The 25,348-nt window shown below is 45.3% G+C and overlaps 1 protein-coding gene across 1 annotated transcript; it reads left to right on the forward strand.

Moving 5' to 3' along the window:
* Window positions 1-15,021: 15,021 nt before the first annotated feature.
* Window positions 15,022-24,959, forward strand: ANKRD60 (ankyrin repeat domain 60). The gene is made up of 4 exons (XM_056548841.1): window positions 15,022-15,329; window positions 16,548-16,678; window positions 21,997-22,162; window positions 24,289-24,959. Exons 1-4 carry the CDS (start codon window positions 15,122-15,124, stop codon window positions 24,711-24,713), a joined length of 930 nt encoding a protein of 309 aa, XP_056404816.1. The 5' UTR covers window positions 15,022-15,121; the 3' UTR covers window positions 24,714-24,959.
* The last annotated feature ends 389 nt before the right edge of the window (window positions 24,960-25,348 follow it).

A 25,348-nucleotide genomic window follows, 5' to 3' on the forward strand; every position in this document is an offset into this window, starting at 1 on the left:
GGCGGTATTACATTCAGGTGTACAGTATGTAGCAGATTTATATTCAGGGGTACAGTATGTGGCAGATTTATATTCAGGGGTACAGTATGTGGCAGATTTATATTCAGGGGTACAGTATGTGGCAGATTTATATTCAGAGGGTACAGTATGTGGCAGATTTATATTCAGAGGGTACAGTATGTGGCAGATTTATATTCAGAGGGCGCAGTTTGTGGTAGTATTATATTCAGAGGGTACAGTGTGTGGCGGTATTATATTCAGGGGTACAGTATGTGGCAGATTTATATTCAGAGGGTACAGTATGTGTTGGTATTATATTCAGAATGTACAGTGTGTGGTAGTATTATATTCAGTGGGTACAGTGTGTGGTGGTATTATATTCAGGGGTACAGTATGTGGCAGATTTATATTCAGAGTATACAGTATGTGTTGGTATTATATTCAGAATGTACAGTGTGTGGTAGTATTATATTCAGTGGGTATGGTGTATGGAAGGTTTATAATCAGAGAGTATAGTGTATAGTAGTATTATATTTAGAGGATACAGTGTCTGTCAGGTTTATAATAATAATTGTTTTCATATAGAGGATGAGAATCCGCTGACATAGTGAGGAGACGTCTGGGTGTCACATTCTGCAGAGAGAAGTTTTAGCTGGAACAAATCCTGGCGGTATGTACCATCTGAATTAGATAAGGAAAGACTATAGAGAAGACGTCACCTGTAGTCACTGATATCATTGTGTATTCTCCTCACTATAGAGAAGACGTCACCTGTAGTCACTGATATCATTGTGTATTCTCCTCACTATAGAGAAGACGTCACCTGTAGTCACTGATATCATTTTGTATTCTCCTCACTATAGAGAAGATGTCACCTGTAGTCACTGATATCATTGTGTATTCTCCTCACTATAGAGAAGACGTCACCTGTAGTCACTGATATCTTTGTGTATTCTCCTCTCTATAGAGAAGACGTCACCTGTAGTCACTGATATCATTGTGTATTCTCCTCACTATAGAGAAGACGTCACCTGTAGTCACTGATATCATTGTGTATTCTCCTCACTATAGAGAAGACGTCACCTGTAGTCACTGATATCATTGTGTATTCTCCTCACTATAGAGAAGACGTCACCTGTAGTCACTGATATCATTGTGTATTCTCCTCTCTGTGTCCTATCAGAGCTGGAGTCACTTGTCAGTTCTACAGTTAGGTCAGTGAAACTGCAACTCCCAGCATAACCTCACCACTGCTCAAAGGGGTACTCTACTGGAAAAAAAAGAATTTAATCAGCTGGTGCTACAAAGTTAAACAGATTTGTAAATTACTTCTATTTAAAAATCTTAATCCTTCCAGTACTTATTAGCTGCTGTATAAGCGATTCACAGGAAGTTATTTTCTTTTTTAATTTCTTTTCTGTCTGACCACAGTGCTCTGTGCTGACACCTCTGGACAGTTCCTGACATGGACAGTTCCTGACATGGACAGAGGTGTCAGCAAATAGCACTGTGGTCAAACTGGAAAGAACTACACAACTTCCTGTGGAGCATACACCAGCTTATAAGTACTGTAAGTATTAAGATTTTAAATAGAAGTAATTTAAAAATCTGTTTAACTTTCTGGCACCAGTTGATATAAAAGTAAATGTTTTCCAGTGGAGTACCCCTTTAAGTAATTCTGTGAGCTGTATATTTCAATGGTGAGAACTTTAACACTTTCCTATTCTGTGGTAACTGGTATATCTGATTATTATACTGGAATTTCTCACAATGCGCTACACCAGTGGTGTCTGTCACAACAGGCTAAAAACTTACTGGGGGGAGGGGGTAGGTATGGGGGTGACACCATTTTCTACCGCACCGGGTGACACCAACTCTAGCAACGCCACTGGTACCGCTAAAAACTTCAGATCACGGCGCAAAAAATGAGTCCTCATACCGCCCCATACGCGGAAAAATAAAAAAGTTATAGGGGTCAGAATATGACAATTTTAAACATATAAATTTTCCTGCATGTAGTTATGATTTTTTCCAGAAGTACGACAAAATCCAACCTATATAAGTAGGGGATCATTTTAATCGTATGGACCTACAGAATAAAGAGAAGGTTTCATTTTTACCCAAAAATGCAGAAACAGAAGCCCCCAAAAGTTACAAAATGGCATTTTTTTTACAATTTTGTCTCACATTGATTTTATTTTCCGTTTCGCCGTAGATTTTTGGGTAAAATGACTGATGTTATTACAAAGTAGAATTGGTGGCGCGAAAAATAAGCCATCATATGGAATTTTAGGTGAAAGATTGAAAGAGTTAGGATTTTTTAAAAGTAAGGAGGAAAAAACGAAAATGCAAAAACTGAAAAAGCCCGGGTCCTTAAGAGTTTAAGATAATGTGTCATTTTTTCCGAAAAGTGCACTGCGTAGAAACGAAACCCCCAGTAAGTTGCTTAATGGTGTTTTTTTTTATTTTGCCCCAGAAATATATATATATATATATATATATATTTATTTATTTTTTTGCTTCATCATACATTTTGTGGTAAAATGAGTAAAGTCATTACAAAGTACAATATGTCCCACAAACAACAAGCCCTATAGATGGAAAATCGATAAAAAATTGGAAGAGTTATGGATTTTAAAAGGCGAGGAGGAAAAAAACACAAAAAAAACATTTGCTGTGTCATTAAGGGTTAATGTTGAACAGGATGCCTCTAGGATTTTAAATACTATCCATGGTACATTTCTCAGTGTCCCGTCAGTTGAGTTACTGAAAAGAAAATGAGATATTGACATTGAGAGGGGGGGGGGGGGGGGAACGCAAAAAACTAAAAATCGCTAACATTAAAGGAGAACTCCAGAATATAAAAATTGTCCCCCATACTGCCGGCAGTAAAAAAAAATAAAGATGTACATACCTTCCTCCGCTCCCCCGGTGCCTCTGGTAACCGGCTCCATTCTTCGCCGTGATCCTCTTCCTGGTTGCCGGTGGTCGGAGAGTCTTACTGCACTCAGCCAATCACCGGCCGCAGCGAAGTCCGACTCGGCCGGTGATAGGCTGAGCGGCAGTGTGACGTTTTCGGCCCCGGCAGCAGGTGCTGGTGTAGTGAAGAATTTTGTGTCTATAAGCATTCTCACACTGCCGCTCAGCCTATCCCCGGCCGAGTCGGACTTCGCTGCGGCCGGTGATTGGCTGAGTGCAGTATGATTCTCTGACCACCGGCAACCAGGAAGTGGATCGCGGCGGAGACCGGAGCCGGTTACCAGAGGCACCGGGGGAGCGGAGGAAGGTATGTACATCTTTACTTTTTTACTGCCGGCAGTATGGGGGACAATTTTTATATTCTGGAGTTCTCCTTTAAGGGGTTAATGTTGAACAGGATGCCTCTAGGATTTTAAATACTATGCATGGTGGAGCTACATTTCTCAGTGTCCTCTCAGTTGAGTTACTGAAAAAAAAATGGGACATTGACATTGAGGGGGGAAAAAAACTAGCGCCCAGGAGAGCTCAACTTTTAGGCTAGGTTCAGACTACGGAATCTCCAGGCAGAAAATTTCCGCCCGGAGATTCCGAGTGCGGCCAGCGCCAGCTGAATCAGTCGGCGCTAGGACCTCGCGGACACTGCAGTCTCCAATAGACTGCAATGTGATCCGCGTGGATTTCCGCCTGAAGAAAGAGCACCGCCTTTCTTCAGGCGGAAATTTCTAAGCGGATTTTCTAAGCGGATTTTCCGCTTCACAAATTCCGAAGTGTGAATTTGTGAACGGAAACCCATTCACTACACTATACATTTTAGCAAGCAAAATTTCGGACGGAAATTTTAAGACTGAATTTCTGTCGGAAATTCCGTAGTCTGAACCTAGCCTTACACTTGAATTGTCTCTACAGCATTGGACAGTGATTCATCAGATGTATCCACACATCCATCTTTTTTATCCAGGGAGCCCCACGTCCACAAAGACATGGTGGCAGAAAACACAGAAAGAGGCGTACGCACCCGGCAGGAGATTCATCACAAACCACCACGGGGACGGAGCAACAGCAATAGAAACAATAAGTACATACAGAGGTCCCTCAAATTACAATATTAATTGGTTCCAGGACGACCATTGTAAGTTGAAACCATTGTATGTTGAGACCATAACTCTATGGAAACCTGGTAATTGGTTCTGAAGCCCCCAAAATGTCATCCAAATATAGGAAAAAGTGAGGATTAAACAAAAATAAGTAGATAACTAATATAGATAAAGCAAATCCTTACATATAAAAGTAATAAAGATCTGCTGGGAGCTGTAAATCACTGTCTGTTTTAGTGTTTCCCAACCAGGGTACCTCCAGCTGTTGCAAAACTACAACTCCCAGCATGCCCGGACAGCCTTTGGCTGTCTGGGCATGCTGGGAGTTGTAGTTTTGCAACAGCTGGAGGCACCCTCTTTGTAGAGGACTATGTAGAGGACAAGAGCTTCTTCAGGGTCCTGTACAGAACATGCAATGTCCTAAAAAAAAGTTAAATGGAGCCGCCCTCACCTGATGTCCAAAGGAGCAGCTAACCCTGGCACAGGTAAAGAGTACAGAACATTTAGTACCTCCCTGTACTGTAGGGGGCGCTACCAGACACCAGTCAGTGCATACACTTCAGTAATACAGGTAAAGAGTACAGAACATGTAATACCTCCCTGTACTGTAGGGGGCGCTACCAGACACCAGTCAGTGCATGAACTTCAGTAATACAAGTAAGGAGTACAGAACATGTAATACCTCCCTGTACTGTAGGGGGCGCTATCAGACATCAGTCAGTGAATGCACTTTAGGAATACAGGGGTTTTACGATTGGCCAGTTCTTCCAGCCATTGACAGTTTCACAGATCTGGACTGTCCGTAGCATTTTATGTTGAGTCTGGTTTCAAGTAACAATGGTCCAGAAAAGACCATCGTATGTTGAGACTATTGTTGAGGCCATTGTAAGTTGAGGGATCACTGTATCAGTTCTATTACACTTTCTGATATTGAACAACAGGCTTTAGAGAAGGGGCTCTCTTTTTGTCTCTTTTTGTCTGACGTTTGAGACTGATTGGTTCGCTGATCGGTTTGATTTAGAAGCTTTCTTTCGCAGGTTACGCCTTAAATGTCATTTTGATGGTTTGAATGTAATGTCATCTGATAGACCCAAGGGCACTGCTCTGACACTAAGAGAGGTGGGACTGTTCAACAAAAGTGATTATCAGCCCCCCCAGAGAACATAGCGGCATTGAGGCCTACATTGATGTTGTCACGAAAGAAATAGATAAACTAAAGACAACCAGTGGTCAATGTATCTAAAGCCGAATTAGCGGCCATTAAAGGAGTACTCTGGTGCAGAGCATTCCTGCTCTGTCCTGCCCGGGCTGCAAAATAAATGAAAATAAACCATCACTCCTGGGTTCCCACGGAGCGCCACTACAGCTGATCGGTCCTCCGGTCTGTCTTCTTCATACTTCCGTGTCACATGGCGCTCAGCCTATTATGGGCCGAGGCAGAACATCGCGGCGGCCGGCGATAGGCTGAGCGCCATGTGACGCTTCGTTAACACGGAAGTATGAAGAGGATGGACCGGAGGACCGATCAGCAGTAGTGGCGCACCGTGGGAACCCAGGGAGGTGAGTGATGGTTTATTTTCATTGATTTTGCAGCCCGGGCAGGACGGAGAAGGAATAGTCTGCACCAGAGTACTCCTTTAAAAATCTAGAGTGTAAAGAGATTACTATAAAGTCGGCCGATAAAGAAGGGGCCATCGTTGTGATGGATACCCCCCTTCATCTGGCTGAGATAGAAAGACAACTGGCTGACACTAATGTGTATTAGAAATTACATACTGACCCCTTGAGAAAAGTACAGGAGATGATTTCACACGTTTTGACACAGGCCAAACAGTGTTTGGTTATTGAGGATGATCTGTACAATTTTCTTATCCAAAAAACATCCACGCACTGCAGTGCTTTACATATTACCGAAGATACCCAAGTGTGATGGCCTAGGGGAGTAGGGTATATGGGGTGTAGCTGTGCGGTGACTAAAGGGTGTCTGGTTAACCCATTCTATTAGTTACGCCAGGGTGAGGGCTCCTCTGTAATGCTTGTCCTACCGCCACCCTTCCCAAGAGCCATAGGGAGGTATAGAATAGTTGAATGTCCACAACCGGAGAGTTTGCTGAAAACAGTTGGAACTTTACTGAAGATTTTATGCAAGCTTCATAACTGGAACAGTCTCTATACATGCAAAGTCTCTTGGAGATTGACAAAGGTTGGGACCTTAAGCGTTTTAGAGTCCGTAGACTGATATGCGCTGTTCCACTGGATTTAGGAGATTTAGTTGCGGTCCAGTAGTCACGCTAGCTTTAGCGGGGAGTAGTTTGGAACTCAAGGTTTAGTTTAGGCTGAGGCCGGTAGGTTTTGAGGCCTAGCGTGTCTTTGAAAGTCGCGCAGATCCATCCTGCTAGTCCGGCATCCACGAGAGCAGCAACCCAAGAGAGCGATAATTGGCTACAGCTCCCTTATATGGGCAGGGGCTGGACTAGAGCTAATTGGTCCAATACTTCTGTCAATCACCTTTACACAGAATTATGGGTAACATGTGACCCAAGGACCTCCAAAGGTCCTCTAACATACCATAGAGGAATTAACACAGTCACATGACCAAAGGTCCTGCGACGTTAACAAGGTAAGCATACTATACATTATATTAAATATACATTATTATTAAATATGTACATATAAACATTATAGAATTAGAGTAGAAGAGGCGACTAGTGGCTGTCCCACCTGGGGGACCCTACCTGAGCTTAGTGACTCTGACTTTGGGGACCAGCATACAAGGTACGGTATGCAATACGGTACCGGGACACCACACAAGACACTGCAGAGTCCCCCCGGAGGCCGATTGTCTCCGGGCAGGACTCTGTATTCTCTCCTATATCAGTATATTTGGAAAGAATTTTGCGTACACATGCTACAAGTGCAATTTCATATATTCGCGATACTACAGACTTCATCAATAAACTAGAATCCATAGAGTGTCCAAGAGAATGTATCTTAGTCTCCTTTGATATTGTAAATCTATATACATAGATTGATCATCAGAGGGGTATTCAATCCGCTTCTAAATGTTCACAACACTCAGACTTACCAGATGCCGCCCGTTCCCTTGTTCTGGACCTACTGGAGATCATCCTCAGGCAGAATTATTTTCTGTTTAGGGATGATTTCTATGTCCAGAACAGGGGAACGGCCATGGGGTCAAACATAGCCCCAACCTACGCGAATATTTACATGGCTGTCGTAGAGACCTCATATGTCTACACTTTTCCCTCCTTCCAGTATGTACACACGTGGTATTGATACATCGATGACACGTTTGTCATCTGGACAGGGACTTACGAACAGTTTGATTTTTTCTTTTCAGAATTGAATAATATTTACCCAGAATTGGGATTTCCTATGGTGACATCAGATGTTTCATTGCAGTTTTTAGATTCCACAGTTTACAGATGAGAAAACAGATTAGTGACCGATCTTTTTGTAAAACCAACCGACAGAAATAACGTGTTAACATACACTAGTTTTCACCCTAAACCCATGATAAAATCAGTGCCTTGGAGTCAAATGCTTAGAATCAAGCGCATTGTCTTGCCCTCCGAAAATGTGGAGATCAGACTTGATGAAATTAGGAGTACATTTCAACAGAAGGGGGTACCCATGACATTTACTCGATAGCCACAGAAACACACAAGAGAGATCACGTGAGATTTTATTACATCAAGTGAAAAGAGAGAAAACATATAGGATTCTGTGGTGTCCCGGTACAGGACCTGGTCCTGTCCCTGTCTAAAGTCCCCTCAGCCAGAGTCCCTTCATTCCCATAGGGCTCTCCTGCAGGGCTTACCCCTGGTCGCCTCAAATAAATTGTGTATTATTTAATGTATATACATAGGTATTATAAATATATAGGACCTTAGCGGGTCATGTGACTATAATTATGGTTGTACTATTGTTCAAGGACCTTCCAGGGTCATGTGATGTACCCAGAGTTCACTGGGTTCAGGACTTACAGGTTTGCTGACCAATGAGCTTAGTCCAGCCCCCTATTATATAAAGGGCTGTAGCCACTAAGCTCTCTCTCTTGTTCCTGCACTACAAAGCCAAGCACATCGCAGCGGAAATCACAATTCATCTAGGCCAAAGCCTAAGAACCTGCGGCCACTAATCCCTGAGTTACCAAGCTCAATCTATCAAATCCTGTGTGACTACTACCAGCTAGAATATTATAATTAGTAGCACAGTGGCCTGCATCAAAAGCTCATTGCTTCAAAGTCCCAGCAAAACCTGTGAGGAACCTGCATTCCGGTTGCCTCTTAAAGGGGTATTCCGCCCCTAGACATCTTATCCCCTATCCAAAGGATAGGGGATAAGATGTCAGATCACCGGGGTCCCGCTGCTGGGGACCCCGGGGATCGCTGCTGCAGCACCCCGCTATCATTATTGCACAGAGCAAGATCGCTCTGCACGTAATGACGGGCAATACAGGGGCCGGAGCATCGTTACGTCACGGCTCCGCCCCTCGTGACGTCAAGGCTCGCCCCCGTGAATACAAGTCTATGGGAGGGGGGCGCGGCGGTCATCACGCCCCCTGCCATAGACTTGCATTAAGGGGACGGGCCGTGTTGTCATGAGGGGCGGAGCCATGATGTCACGCTGCTCCGGCCCCTGTATCGCCCGTCATTACGCACAGAGCGAACTCGCTCTGTGCAGTAATGATAGCGGGGTGCCGCAGCGGCGATCCCCGGGGTCCCCAGCAGCGGGACCGCGGCGATCTAACATCTTATCTCCTATCCTTTGGATAGGGGATAAGATGCCAGGGGCGGAGTACCCCTTTAAGAGACTGTTAAGTATAGAGACTGTTGCATAAAATCTTCAAGTAAAGTTCTTCAGTTTATTCATAAAGTCTGCTGTGGACATTCCGTTATTTTCCCTGCCGTTTCTGGGATGGTTGGCGGTAGGACCATTAACACTAAGGTAATGGCATACCGCAAAGGCTCCAGCTACAAAGATCGATTGGTAAAATCAGACATCGGTAGCCAGATGCAGCAGCAGAAAACAACATGGCTGGGTTCTAGAGAAGGGAATTTTCCATGTCTCGACTGTAACCATTGCAACACATTCCATCACCCACGCACTGGCCAAAAATACACTGTAAGGAGCAGATATACTTGTAGGTCTTCTTACGTTATTTACTTGCTTCAATGCCCATGTGGCTTATGTCATATAGGGGAAACTATAAATGAGTGTAGAATCCGCTTGAACGGACATAAATCCTCTATTAGAACTGGGAGATTAGATCTCCATGTAGCAAAGCATTTTCACAATTTGAGGCATAACATTAACCGATTGAGGTTTCGCATGATCGATCATGTCCCCCCCATTGAGGAGAAGGGGGAACATTTTGCATGTATACATGTCAGATTTGCTAGTCTCAGAAAGTAGGAAAAAAGAAAAAATTTCACATATTTTAAATTTTTTTCAGAAATATACATGTGGCGCGTGGGGGCACAATATAGGGCAGATGTTGTAACTCTGGGGCAGATGTTATTATCCCCTTCTTGTCGTGACGCCAGGGGATGGTTTAGCCTTAACGACCTGAAGGTAATACCGCTGATTCCTGGGCTAGGCACGGGGGCAATGAAGACAACAACGCCAAGTTACGGACATCGGTAGCTTTACTGGGGTAGACAGGGGATACAGTCTATGCAGTACAGCCAATATCCCAAGGAGGTGGCCAGTGACACAGGGGGTCCTCGCAGGCTTGCTGGGACTTGCAGTATGTAGAGACACTTTAGTGCAGGCCACGGTGACTATATAGAAGACTTGACAATTGACATGAAGATGACTATGAGATTACTTGAGGTGACTTTGTGGCTGCAGACTTTAGGCTTGAGGCCTCCAATGCTCCGGACACATTCTCAGACGACTGCACTGGACCTCAGCAGGAGCAAGAATGCCGGAAGAGGGAGATTGTAGCTCCACCCCTGGTTTTATAGGGGTGTCTAGCAGGGAGCCCATAGGTCACTTGATTGGTCACCTGGTCCCTAGTGCCTCCTGGGTAACAAGCACATGGTCACAGTAATTAAAGAAACATTACACTTTTAACATATAACATATGTACATAGGGGGATAACACTGCAGGGGGCCCTGGGATCATAAAGGGACTCTGCCTGACAGGGCAGGAGAAGTGAAAGGGAAAACACCATCCCGTACTGGGCCATCACATACACAAATAGTACCAGTCGACTTTTTAATACTATATTAAGTACAACACGTGACGAAAAAAACATTCTTATAATTATTAGGATGCATGAAGCCTTCGGGCCGGGTTCACACTACAGAATTTCCGACCAGAATTCTGCTTAGGAATTTCGGTGCAGCAGAACCGCATTGCTGGCGATGGGATTCTGCTGCACAGTGCACACTATGGAATTTCAGCCGCAGAGATTCCATAGTGTGAACCGGCCTTAGTGTTTGTTCACACATGTATACTCTGCTGTGTATTTTGCTGCAGATTCTTGCTGATTTTCCACAGTGGATTCTGCTACCCATTGAAGTCAATCTGTAGCAAAATCTGCAGCAGAATATAGATACGTGAATGTCCCCTCATAGAAATAAACTCTGATAATGTTCCATGTACCAGATTTCCAAAAAGGCCCAAAATGGCTCAGTTACTAAGGGGTTACAGATATCAGATTAAGGTATATAGGGGTGTTCTATCAGTGAAGGTTATTATTATTATTAGCAGTATTTTTATTACCTACTGATTTCCATAATGTGACAGACATGACACTTGCAGTTCCATCGGACTGTGTTTCAGTGATGAGGAAACCCTGGGGAGCCGATTCATTATAGCCCTATAATTATCCCAGTACTCTTCTAATTACATATGTAGATGCGGAGTGTTAGGTTTAACAATGTAAGTAGTTAACAATGAGCCTTGTGTGTTTCTTGTGTTTCATGAAGGTCGTAAATCTTGGTACATGACATATTTCTTAAATACAGTTATTATACTGTTCGAATATATCATTTTCATTTCTTATGGCTTATAAAGGTGTGACATAAATGTGCCAAGGGATGGTAAAATCCACAGCATTAAATAAAAAAATTTGTATTATTTAAAGTGCACCTGTCGCCAACAAAAACTTTTTATGTAATGTAGATAATACCATTGCATGTATATTTGTAATACACATTGGTTCAAACATTTGTATATTTATGGGTGAAAAACTGCTGTCCCTGCAGCTATTGCCTGTGTGTGTCTATGAGGAGTCCAAATACAGGAAGTGAGGGCAGGACAAGAAGGGCTCTGTGCAGGCTCCTGGCTTGTCAATCATCCTGATGTGTGAGCCTGTAGCAAGTCACAGAGAATCAGTGCACAGAGCCCTATTTGTCCTCAGTGCACAGAGCCCTGCTTGTCCTCAGTGTACAGAGCCCTGCTTGTCCTCAGTGTACAGAGCCCTGCTTGTCCTCAGTGTACAGAGCCCTGCTTGTCCTCAGTGTACAGAGCCCTGCTTGTCCTCAGTGTACAGAGCCCCGCTTGTCCTCAGTGTACAGAGCCCTCATGTGGTGTGACATCATGGCCACGCCCCTCGTGGTGTCACAACACACCCCCTTAATTCAAGTCCATGGGAGGGGCGTGGTGGCCGCCACACCCCTCCCATAGACTTGCTTTGAGAGGGCGTGGTGTGATGTCACGAGGGGTGTGGCCATGACGTCTTGACCCCCGCAGCCCCCACCCAGCGTTCGGAACAAAGTGTTCCGAACGGTGGGGCGGTGGAGTATGAGACATGTGCCAAGGCGTAGGTATGCCTAGCAATAGCAAAGCTAGGATATACAAGTGTGGCACTGGCACAGAGCTAGCCTAGTTCTAACAGGTTTAGGTTCTCACCTTCTTCGGGATAGAGAGGTTAGACGAGAAAAATTATCCTGGAGTGATTGGCTAGGGTTAGCATGTGACCAAAGCACCATTCAACAGTGTACAGTATATGCAAGAAATGTTAAAGTGTACCTTTCATCAAACCATATTTTCTAAACTAACTCAGATTATATTCCTTAACTACTCCTAACACCCCTCCTGCCCTTAAAAAAAATTTCCGAGCTTTAAAAAGCTGTGTATCATACCTTTCACCTTGCTCACATTGTGTGAGCTCCCAGCAGGAGAAAGTGGAAGTTCCCCAGCAGTTGTGGCGTTACTGAAGCCTGCGAGAGCTGTGCCTCGCCATGTCCCGCATGCACTTCCTGAGTTTGGTCTAGGGTGACCACGTGTCCCGGATCGCCCAGGACAGTCCCGCATTTGGAGAGTCTGTCCCGGGTCCCGGTCACCCTCATTCCGGGACAATGCAGTGTCCCGGAATGATCTGAGCCTGTGAGCCGCCGTCCGCCGACCGCTGCTGTGCTGTGACCAGTGGCGGATCCAGGGGGGAGGGGCAACGGGGCAATTGCCCCCCACCCCCCGAGATTGTTGCCCCTCCTCCTGTACTATAGCATGGTGGAGCGGGAGCTGTCGGCTGTCCCGCTCCACCACCCCTTTCTCACACCCGTCTCCTTTCTATCACAAGCCGCGGCTGCTCCATTCCTGCAGTCAGTGAGAGCCAATCACGGCAGGCTGGAGCGATGACATCACATCATCGCGCCGGTGCCCGTAGATCACTTCCCCGCGGCTCTCACTGACTGCAGGAATGGTGCAGCCACAGCGTGTGAGAAAGGTGACGGGCGTGAGAAAGGGGAGGGGGGAGCAAATTATAAGTGAGAAGGGCACATGTCAGGGGGGCATTATATGTAGGTGCACATGACAGGACCCCCCACTGTCATGTGCCCCTCATATATAACCCCATGTCCTGTGCCCCTCACAAATAATGCCCCCCTGACATGTGCCCCTCACATATAATGCCCCCTGTCCTGACCCCTCAGGGGGCATTAAATGTGAGGGGCACATGTCAGGGGGGCATTATATGTGAGGGGCACAGGCCATGGGGCATTATATGTGGGGGCACATGACAGGGGGCATTATATGTGAGGGGCACATGTCAGGGGGGCATTATACGTGAGGGGCACAGGCCATGGGGCATTATATGTGGGGGTACATGACAGGGGGGCATTATATGTGGGGGGCACATGACAGGGGGGGCATTATATGTGGGGGGGCACATGTCAGGGGGCATTATATGTGGGGGCACATGACAGGGGCCCCCCTGTCATGTGCCCATATAATGCACAAATAATGCCCCCCTGACACTTGCCGCTTATTTATAATACCCAAAGTCATGTGCCCATCACTTATAATGCCCCCTGTCCTGTGCCCCTCACTAGAGATGAGCGAACTTATAGTAAATTCGATTCGTCACAAACTTCTCGGCTCGCCAGTTGATGTCTTATCCTGCATAAATTAGTTCAGCTTTACGGTGCTCCGATGGGCTGGAAAAGGTGGATACAGTCATAGGAGACTCTTTCCTAGGACTGTATCCACCTTTTCCAGCCCCCCGGAGCACCGGAAAGCTGAACTAATTTATGCAGGATAAGACATCAACTGGCGAGCCGAGAAGTTTGTGACGAATCGAATTTACTGTAAGTTCGCTCATCTCTACCCCTCACATATAATGCCCCCCTGTCATGTGCCCCTCACATAAAATGCCCCCCTGTCATGTGCCTCCGACATATAATGCCCCCTGTCATGTGCCCCCACATATAATGCCCCCCTGTCATGTGCCTCCGACATATAATGCCCCCCTGTCATGTGCCCCTCACATATAATGCCCCCTGACATGTGCCCCTCACATATAATGCCCCCCTGTCATGTGCCTCCGACATATAATGCCCCCCTGTCATGTGCCCCCACATATAATGCCCCCTGTCATGTGCCCCCACATATAATGCCCCCCTGTCATGTGCCCCTCACATATAATGCCCCCAGAAATGTAACCCTCACATATAATGCCCCTCTGTCATGTGCCTCTCATATATAATACCCCATGTCCTGTGCCCCTCACATATAATGCCCCCTGTCCTGCCCCCTCAGGGGGCATTGTATGTGAGGGGCACAGGACACGGGCCATTATATGTGAGGACAGGGGGCATTATAAGTCAGGGACATATGTCGGGGGGGGGGGGGGGCGGTCCTGTGCCTCCACATATAATGCCCAATGCCAGTCTCACGTATACGTTTGACGAAATGCACTTGTGAAAGTAAGTGTCCCTGAATGGCAGTTAGGAAATGTGGTCACCCTAGTTTGGTCTCCTGCCAGGCTGGGAAGAGACCAAACTAACTGGCCTAGGAAAGTGTTTATAGTTACATAAGGCAAAATATATTAAAAGTTCAGTTTGGTTACAGGTACTCTTTAAGCCTTTATGCTATGCAAGACCTCAGTGTGTACCATAAATTAGGTGAAATTCACAGAAATACATTTGCAAAACCTTTAGTTAACCTTTAGACTCTCAGCAGCAAGACAGCTTAGGATGGTAGGTGGAACAGCCGTACAGGGACACCACACAAACAGGATGACAGAAAGGAAACAGTAACTCAAGTAATTTCCTCTGTAGTATTCAGCAGCTAATAAGTACTGGAAGGATTAAGATTTTTTTAATAGAAGTAATTTACAAATCTGTTTAACTTTCTGGCACCAGTTGATTTAAAAATAAAATAAAGTTTTCCACCGGAGTACCCCTTTAAGAAGAAAGTATTTTTTTTTATTCCTGAAGGTTTTTTTATTTTTTTTATTTTTAGGTAAAAGTGGAAACCTAGCCTTATTGCTTTTATATGGCAAGGTCGAAAATTGTAAATTTCTACTGATAATAGATTTATAACTAGTGAGTGACACAAGATGGCGCTAGAGAGAAGTCACAGTGAAGGCTAAGCTCGGGAATGTGACGGCATTTAGGCCGTTGTGATTGGAGGACGAAGGAGGGCGGGATTAGAGGTTGACTAGCAACGTTCATTGTGATTGGACAGTCGTTGCCGGGCTACGGGTAGCTGCACTGTGATTGGTGGGCGGGACGTTTACCCGTTGCCATGGAGATATTGATACTTTAAAAGAAAAAAAGAAACTTTCCGGATGGCGTCCCGGGGAAAGGTGAAGTCCTCGCACCCCGGGACCCCCAATGACGGACGCCTCAGTGTCAAGGTCCGCCTGCTGGAGACCGGGGAGAACTTCTCGGTAACCGGGTGCAGCCAGCGTACGGAGATCGGAAAACTGAAGGAGAAGCTGGAGCTGGTGGCCGGGATCCCTAAAAAGCTCCAGTCACTGTCCTACTTGGATGATGGTGAGGAGTAACACTGTTTGGCTGCACGATTCACCTCAGGGGAAGGTGCTTTGGGTTCTGTTCATACAGATGGACTGAGCTGCAGTACCGGATGCAGCCACCAAACATAAGCGGCGCTGTTTCTGGTGAAGACATCTAATTCTATACTATATATTTAAATAGGAGCTTCTTATGGGGCTGGAGCAGTGTTTGCCAACCAGTGTGCCTCCAGCTGTTGCAAAACTACAACTCCCAGCATGCCCGGACAGCCAACGGCTGTCCGGGCATGCTGGGAGTTGTAGTTTTGCAACAGCTGGAGGCCCACTGGTTTGGAAACACTGTGTGCAATCACCTGATCATCTTCAGGGGGTCATGGATCTGGTCACGTGATCGCTCCCTGCCAATCAGCAGAGAAGCAAAGATGTTTTAAATACACCTATCAGGGCATGCTGGGAGTTGTAGTTTTACAACAGCTGGAGCCACTCTGGTTGGGAAACACTGGGTGCAATCACCTGATCAGCTTCAGGGGGTCATGGATCTGGTCAGGTGATCGCTCCCTGCCAATCAGCAAAGAAGCACAGCTGTTTTAGGCCCCTTTCACACTATAGGTTATGGGATTTTTTTTTACATCCTTTTGCATCAGGTATGTCCGTTTTTACTAATGTCAGTTATTTTTGCCGGCGCAAAAGGCGGTGCATGCACTAATTTTTTTTGTCCGGCAAAAAAAAAGAAAAGGTGAAAAACCGGACGTTAAAATTTAACATCGAAATCTATGGGAACCGGATGTTCAAAAAAAAAAAAAAAACATCCGTTATCATCAGTTATTGTCAGGTTTTTTAACATCAGTTTTTTTGTACTGACCATGCTCAGTACAGCTTTACAAAAAATGGGATAAAGACATAGTTTAAAATAGATGTAACTGGTAATAACGGACGATAACGGATGAGCAGCATCAGGTTTTTTTTAAGAAAAATCCCAATAAAAATAAGGGATGATGGTCGTCAGTTATCATCCATTGTTATCAGTTATTGCATCCAGTTTTTTTTTTTTTTTTCATCCGTTATTGTAAAATAACGGCAGTAAAAAAAAAGAAGCAGGATGATACCTGTAGTGTGAAAGGGGCCTCAAATACACCTATCAGGGCATGCTGGGAGTTGTAGTTGCAACAGCTGGAGACTTCACTGAGCTAAAATCTACGCAGCTGTCTTAGTCGGTGACTAATCTGGTGTTTTCTTGCAGGGGACATGCCTGATAAATCCACATTGGAGTTCAATGGGATTATTCCTGGAGGAAAGCTATCTCTGCGCGTCTGGCCATATGAAGGGATGAGCGATCTGATAACGTTTGCAGCGACAGGAGACTTACTAAAGGTACCGGCGGGATCGCTCCATGTAAAGGGTATTAACCCCCACAAAAATTATTATTATTTTTTTTTTTTTTAAACTGGTTTAAACACCACACCACGTTTTTGCAATACTGTTCCCGTGTCAGGTTTTTGGATGAAAAACAGATTCCTCAAAACCTGACTAAGGCTAAGCTCTCACAGCCGTTGGTTCCCGTCCCGATATTCACCCGTTCAAGTAAAATAACGGAACATGAAAAAAAACGGATTGCAAACTGGTCTAGTAACCTGTTTTTTTTTAACGGTTGAAAACTCCTATATTATATCCGTTTGCACCCGTTTTAATCCGTTAATTCCTGGTTCATGCCACCTCTTCTGAGCATGCTCAGAAGAAAATAGAGGTAAAAAATGGATTGAAATTAACGGGGTCAAACGGGTACATTAAAGGGTAACCCGTTTGTAACCCGTTTCCCGTAGACTTCAATGTTAAATTTAAAAGACCCGTTTTTTCACCCGTTATTTTTGACGGGCAAAAAAATTGTGCATGGAACGTCTTTTGGCCGTCAAAAATAACGGGTTAGAAACATAACGGGTGCAAACGGGTGATAAAGGAATGTAAAAAAAATCCCATTGAGATCAATGGGATCCGTTTACAGCCCTTTACAACCCCTTTGCAAAATTAGCAAACTGGTTGATTAACGCGCATTTTTTGATGGGAGCAGGCGACTGTGTGAACGAGCCCTAAACTGTATACGGTTAAAAAAAAGTATATGGTTTGAAAAATGGTGTCCGGTTGCATCCGTTTTTTAAGAAAATAACCGTATAAGTTTTTAAAGGAGATATCCAGTGGTGGAAAACGTATCCCCTATCTTAAGGATAGGGGATACGTTTCAGATCGCGGGGGGCCCCAGCGGTCAGACCCCCCCCCCCCCCCTTCGCGATCTGAAACTTATCCCCTATCCTTAGGATAGGGGATAAGTTTTTCAGCACTGGACTACCCCTTTAACTTTTCATTCTATTATGAATAAAGTTTCACTTGTTTGATTGAAATTCCAAGAAAAAAAACTTCAAAGTCAAAAACCGTATGGTGCAAACCGGATGGAACCGTGCACACGTACGGTTCTGTACGGTTCCCATTGACTCCCATGTTTAAAAAAAAAAACATATACGGTATTCATTTCCTATGACTTCTATAGAAACAGTTGTGTCTAAATTAGGCATCAGTTTTTGGCCAATTACATGTCCATTGTATTTTTGGTCGGGTGAAAAATCGGGGCTGACCTATGGATCCGATTAAAATCGCGTCTCAATCGGTGATTGGCTAAGGGGGGCGTCACAACCGGATGTCTCCGAGGGTTGGGGGCCGCTCTGCTCCGAGAACTGGTGAGTGTGGTCTGTCCCCGTTCCGGAGATCTCAGGGGGCCCCAGTGGTCGGACCACCACGATCAGACAGACAGAGCTGATTTCTTCCTCAGGCTGCGTGGGGTATTGCAGTTCAGTTCCATTGAAGTGAATAGAGCCAAGTTGTAATACCGCACACATCCTGAGGACAGGGGCCGTCACGCCCCCTCCCATAGAAATAAATGGAGGGGGAGTGGTGTGGCGTCACGTCTCAGGCCACCCTAACCCAGGGTTCTAAACATGCTGTGTAGAATGCCGGGTGCTGCATGGAGATCGCCAATGGGGCCCCCGCGATCAGGCATCTTATCTCCTATCCGTGGATAGTGGGCGGAGTACCCCTTTAATGGAGCTGGGTGGGAGGCTTTTTGTTTTTGTCGTTTTTACTAGTATCATCTTCAGGTACATGCAACTTTTTTTATATAGTTCGGGTCATTACAGATGTGACGAAGCCAAAGATGTACAGTGACCCCCCCCCCCCCCCCGACCTACGATGGCCCCGACATACGATCATTCCAACATACAATGGCCTCTCAGAGGCAGGATCAACATACGATGCTTTTGTATGTCGGGGCCATCGCATAAATGGCTATCCGGCAGCGCAGACTGCTTCAGCTGCCACCGGATAGCCGTTTACGGTGCCCCTGATGATCACTTACCTGTCCTCGGGGCTCCGGCGCGTCCTCTTCGGGATCCCTGCATCGTCGGCGCTCTCCATCATCGTCACGTCGCGCGCACACCGTCCCGTCATCCAATAGGAGCGTGATGTCGGCAACGGAGAGCGAGGATGTCGGGGAAGCAGAGTCCTTGCCGGAGCGTCGGGGACACCTCGGGGACGCGGCGACAGCGATGGAAGGCGAAATCCAGGGCAGCGGTGATGAGCAGTGACGGTCTGGAGCGGCGGGACAGGTGAGTATAACCTCCAATACCGGTGGTCTTCAACCTGCGGACCTCCAGATGTTGCAAAACTACAACTCCCAACATGCCCGGACAGCCGTTGGCTGTCCGGGCATGCTGGGTATTGTAGTTTTGCAACATCTGGAGGACCGCAGGTTGTAGACCACTGTCCTATACTTTACATTGCACGGATCCCTCAACATACGATGGTTTCAACAAACGATGGTCCATTTGGAACGGATTACCATCGTATGTTGAGGGACCACTGTATCTGTTTGTTTTCTTGTTATTTTGTGTTTAATACCAAAATGTATTTTATATAGGAAATGTATGCCTGTTTATTTTTGGTGGGGGTGGGGTGAGGGAAACGTTGTAAATGATTAAAATGAACTTTATTTATTTTTTTTACTAGTCCCACTAGGGGACCTTCACCAGAGGTCTTCTGATCACTGATATAATACACCATGCTTTGTACTGCAGTGTATTTTATGACTGATGACTCTATACTGGCACATCCATTGCCGACCTGGGGGTCTTTATAAGACCCCTGTCTGTCATGGGAACCCCTCTACATCCGGTGATCACATGCAGAGCTGCCAATGGGGTAAGAGAAGCGCTCAATTTTGTTACATGCCATGGACATATTTAGACCACAGCATTTAAAGGGGTATTCGTATGTGTATATAGATAGATAGATAGATAGATAGAGATATATATATATATATATATATATATATATATATACATATACATACATACAGATTTGTAAATTGCTTCTATTAAAAAATCTTAATCCTTCCAATAATTATCAGCTGCTGAAGTAGTTAGTCTTTTCTGTCTGGCAACAGTGCTCTCTGCTGACATCTCTGCTTGTCTAGGGAACTGCACAGAGTAGAAGAGGTTTGCTACGGGGATTTGCTTCTACTCTGGGCAGTTCCCGAGACACGTGTCATCAGAGAGCACTTAGACAGAAAAGAACAACTCAACTTCAGCAGCTCAGAAGTACTGAAAGGATTAAGATTTTTTAATAGAAGTAATTTACAAATCTCTGGAGCCAGTTGAGATATATATATATGTTTTTTTTTTTTTTCCTGGATAACCCTTTTAACAGGTTAAACTGCAAGGAACAGAGGTTTCTCCCTTCCTGGCAGTGAGTGCGGGGCTCAGCACAGACAACTGAAGCTGAGCATCTAGGCTGCCGACATTCTATGGCAGCAGCCTAGATGTTGGGCCCCACGCTCCTAAGCCCCTTAGTGACCGCCATAAGAATATATAGGGGCGGTCACTAAGGCGTTAAAGGGGTTTTCCCAGGGGTTAGACTCCCATCGATCAGAAATTTTTATTTGATAAAGTAATCCCCTATCCACAGGATAGGTCATAACTAGCATATCAGTGAGGGAAGACCATTGAGATCCCCACCATCACAAGATCACAGAAAACTTACACCCTCTAATGAATGGAGAACATTAAAGGGGTACTCCACTGGCCAGCGTTCGGAAGTAAATGTTTCGAATGCTGTTTTCACGCTGCTGGGGTCAGCCTTGCCCCTCATGACATCACGACCACGCCACCTCAATGCAAGTCTATGGGAGGGGGCGCCCCCAGAACGCTGGCCAGTGGAGTACCCCTTTAAGCATGTGTGGCCCACCAGTCATGTTCCCCTGAGCATTATTGAGTACTAAAGTTCACGTAGGGCAACTACATAGGGGGAGATTTATCAAAACCTGTGCAGAGGAAGAGTGGTGCAGTTGCCCATAGCAACCAATCAGATCGCTTCTTTCATTTTTCACAGGCCTCTTTAACCTCTTAAGGATGCAGGGTTTTTCCGTTTTTGCATTTCCATTTTTTCCTCATCACCTTCTAAAAATCATAACGCTTTCAATTTTGCACCTTAAATTCCATATTATGGCTTATTTTTTTTGCGCCACCAATTCTACTTTGAAGTGACATTAGTCATTTTACCAAAATATCCACGACGAAGCGGAAAAAAAATTGTGCGACAAAATTTAAGAAAATATGCCATTTTGTAACTTTTGGGGGCTTCTGTTTCTATGCAGTACATTTTTCGGTAAAAATGACACCTTCTTTTTATTCTGTAGGTCCATATGGTTAAAATGATCCCCTACTTATATAGGTTGGATTTTGTCGCACTTCTGGAAAAAATCATAACTACATGCAGGAAAATGTATACGTTTAAAATTGTCATCTTCTGACCCCTATAACTTTTTTACTTTTCTGCGTACGGACCGGTATGACGGCTCATTTTTTGCGCCGTCATCTGAAGTTTTTATCGGTACCATTTTTATATTGATCTGACTTTTTGATCACTTTTTATTCATTTTTTTTCATGATATAAAAAGTGACAAAAAATACGCTATTTTGGACTTTGGACCATTTAATTAACAATATATTTTAATAATTCGGACATGTCTGAACACGGAGAAACCACATATGTTTATTTTTATTTACACAGTTTTTTTTTTTTTTTTAAATGGGAAAAGGGGGTGATTCTTACTTTTATTAGAGAAGGGGTTAAATGATCTCTAACTTTTTTTTACACTTGTTTTTTGCAGTGTTAGCCCCCCCTAGTGGCTATTGCACTGCACATACCGATCTCATACACAGATCATTGCCGTGCATTGGATTTCAGGCTTGGAGCAATCATTTGCCGTTCGGACGCGACGGAGGCAGGATACGGGGACCTCCGCGGTTGTTCTAGCTGATCGGGACATCGCGATTTCACCGCCATGGTCCCGATCAGCCTGACTGAGCTGCCGGGAAGCGTTTACTTTCATTTTAGACGCGGCCAACAACTTTGAACGTTGCGTCTAAAGGGTTAATAGCGTGCGGCACAACGATCGGTGCTGTACGCTATTAGCCCAGGGTCCCCGCGTTATATACCGGGACCTGGTGCAGGGCGTACAGGTACGTCCTGCATTGTTAAGAGGTTAAAAATGAAGGAAGCGAGCTGATTGGTTGCCATAAGCTTTACCACTCTTTCTCTGCACAGGTTTTGATAAATCTCCCCCATAATACATTGTCTTTCCTTAGCTGAAAACTGTCGGGATCACCCCAGATTCTTCATTCAACACTGCAAATTCCTTGCGTTTCAATGCAGAACAGAAGAAGGAGTGGTTGGCGTCTCGAGCGGGTCTAGCCTTGTATGTCGCAGCTCACCGTGGCCACCTGCATGTGATGCGATTCCTTTTACGAAATGGTAAGATAGTCAATTCTCTGTTTGCCGTCCTCCATAAATTGCATGCTACTCATTCAGATGGCTGGGGATGGTTTTGATACTCAGCCAGTCAATTGTCTGAGCGTTTGGATGGAGCATTTTTGCTAGACTAATATATATATATATATATATATATATATATATATATATATATATGTGTGTATGTAGAGGGTAGGCAGCACAACCACGTATTCTAGAGGTCTTGGGGTGCAGGCAAGGATAGCAGTCCCAATCGCAGACAGCTCAGGTAATCCAAGATGCAGAAAATATAGCAGCACACCCAGTAGTAAAGTGCAAAAATTGGGATTTATTGACCCATATCAGATGCGACGTTTCGACGGCATCCCGCCATCTTTTTCAAGCATCCTTGCTTGAAAAAGATGGCGGGATGCCGTCGAAACGTCGCATCTGATATGGGTCAATAAATCCCAATTTTTGCACTTTACTACTGGGTGTGCTGCTATATTTTCTGCATCTTATATATATGTATATATATGTATATGTGTGTGTGTGTGTATTACAGTGGTCCCTCAACATACGATGGTAATCCGTTCCAAATGGACCATCGTTTGTTGAAACCATCGTATGTTGAGGGATCCGTGCAATGTTAAGTATAGGACAGTGGTCTACAACCTGCGGTCCTCCAGATGTTGCAAAGCTCCAACACCCAGCCGTTGGCTGTCCGGGCATGCTGGGAGTTGTAGTTTTGCAACATCTTGAGGTCCGCAGGTTGAAGACCACTGGTAGAGGAAGTTGTACTCACGTGTCCCCGCCGCTCCGGACCGTCACCGCTGCCCTGGATGTCGCCCTCCATCGCTGTCGCCGCGTCCCCAAGGTGTCCCCGACGCTACGGTAAGGCCTCTGCTTCCCCGGCATCCTCGCTCTCCGTCGCCGCCATCACGTCACTACGCACGCCGCTCCTATTGGATGACGTGATGACGACGATGGAGAGCGCCGACGATGCAGAGGATCCCAAAGAGGACGCGCCGGACCCCCCGAGGACAGGTAAGTGACCGGAGCACACGGGGCACCGTAAACGGCTATCCGGCAGAAGCTGAAGCAGTCTGCGCTGCCGGATAGCCGTTTATGCGATCGCCCCGACATACAAAAGCATCGTATGTTGATGCTGCCTCTGAGAGGCCATCGTATGTTGAAATGATCGTATGTCGGGCCATCGTAGGTCAGGGGGTCACTGTAGTTTGGAGTAGCCGTATCAGTCCAGTGAGGCAGATGCAATATCATAGCAGAATCTTGTAATACCTTTTTTATTGGACTAACAGTATTTTGTAAAGACAAGCTTTCGGGAGTCCTCCCTTTATCAAGTCAGTAATGCTTTTGACTTGATAAAAGGAGGACTCCCGAAAGCTTCTCTTTACAAAATGCAGTTAGTCTAATAAAAAAAGGTATTACAAGATACTGCTATGATTTAGCATATATGTACATATATTATTTATTATTATTATTATTTTTTTTTTTTTATTACTAGAAACAGCACCACTCTTATCTAATGGTTGCATATGGTATTGCAGCTCGGCAGTGGAGGTGAATAGACCCTTTCTATGGGACCCATAAACTAGTTTAAAGGGGTACTTCGCCCCTATCCGAAGGGGATAAGATGTCTGATCGCGGGGGAGACCCCCTCAATTTCCCTGGTGCACACAGTTTTCGTTTAGCACGTCGGGTGCAGTACCGGAGGCTTGTGATGTCACGGCCATGCCCCGCTCGTGACGTCACAGCCACACACCCTCAATGCAAGTCGATGGGAGGGGGCGTGACGACTGTCACGCCCCCTCCCATAGACTTGCATTGAGGGGGCGCGGTTGTGACGTCACGAGCGGATCGTGACGTCACAAGCCTCCGCCCCACATCGCCAATCATCCGTCACGTAGCGAAGTTAGCACCATGCACCGGATGTCTGGGGTGCCGCCGCCGAGATTACGGAGGTCCCCAGTGGTGACACTCCCGTGATCAGACATCTTATCACCCTTTACTTTGGATAGGGGATAAGATATCTAGGGGCGGAGTACCCCTTTAAGCTACCTTCTCTGCACCTTTGATCTAATTTCATTGATGACCTCTTCACATTGTATTTTCTTTCTGTTGTTTAGGTTGCAATGTGCAGTGGAAGACCTGTCTTGGAAACTCTGGTCTACATGTGGCAGCAGCCATGGGTAACTTTGACTGCGTGAACGAACTCTTAGCCAATGGAGCCCGGACACAAGACACCAACGAGAAAGGGCAGACTGCACTGGACGTGTCTCAATTGTGGGGCCAAAAGAAGGTGGCGCGGAGGCTTTTCCTTTTCTTTTGGGAAGAGAGAACGGCCAATGTGAAAGTCAAGACTCATCTTGACCCATCTGAACTTTTCGCTCATCAAAGACATGACTCAAAACTGAAGACTTGGTGGAAAGGGTCTTATGCCACACATTACATGGCTAATCTAACCCAGTTTTCAGATTTTCATGGGTCGCACTTCGGTGCAACCCCAAAAAAGGCTCCAGTCAAGAGGATACAGAAGAAGGCAAATGCATAAGTTCATAGCCATAGGTCTAACGTGAGACAAACATCCAGAGGATTATAGGTGTATATAGGTCGATGACCTCACCATGCCTGTACTTTAGTTTTTTTTTTATACCCGTCTACCTACTCAATGACTTCTCACCAGTCTACCTACTCAATGACTTCTCACCAGTCTACCTACTCAATGACTCCTCACCAGTCTACCTACTCAATGACTCCTCACCAGTCTACCTACTCAATGACTCCTCACCAGTTATACCTACTCAATGACTTCTCACCAGTTATACCTACTCAATGACTTCTCACCAGTTATACATACTCAATGACTTCTCACCAGTTATACCTACTCAATGACTTCTCACCAGTTATACCTACTCAATGACTTCTCACCAGTTATACCTACTCAATGACTTCTCACCAGTTATACCTACTCAATGACTTCTCACCAGTTATACCTACTCAATGACTTCTCACCAGTCTACCTACTCAATGACTTCTCACCAGTCTACCTACTCAATGACTTCTCACCAGTTATACCTACTCAATGACTTCTCACCAGTCTACCTACTCAATGACTTCTCACCAGTCTACCTACTCAATGACTTCTCACCAGTCTACCTACTCAATGACTTCTCACCAGTCTACCTA

This window comes from Hyla sarda, chromosome 12 (assembly GCF_029499605.1).
Source record: "Hyla sarda isolate aHylSar1 chromosome 12, aHylSar1.hap1, whole genome shotgun sequence".
Classification (NCBI taxonomy): Eukaryota; Metazoa; Chordata; class Amphibia; order Anura; family Hylidae; genus Hyla; species Hyla sarda.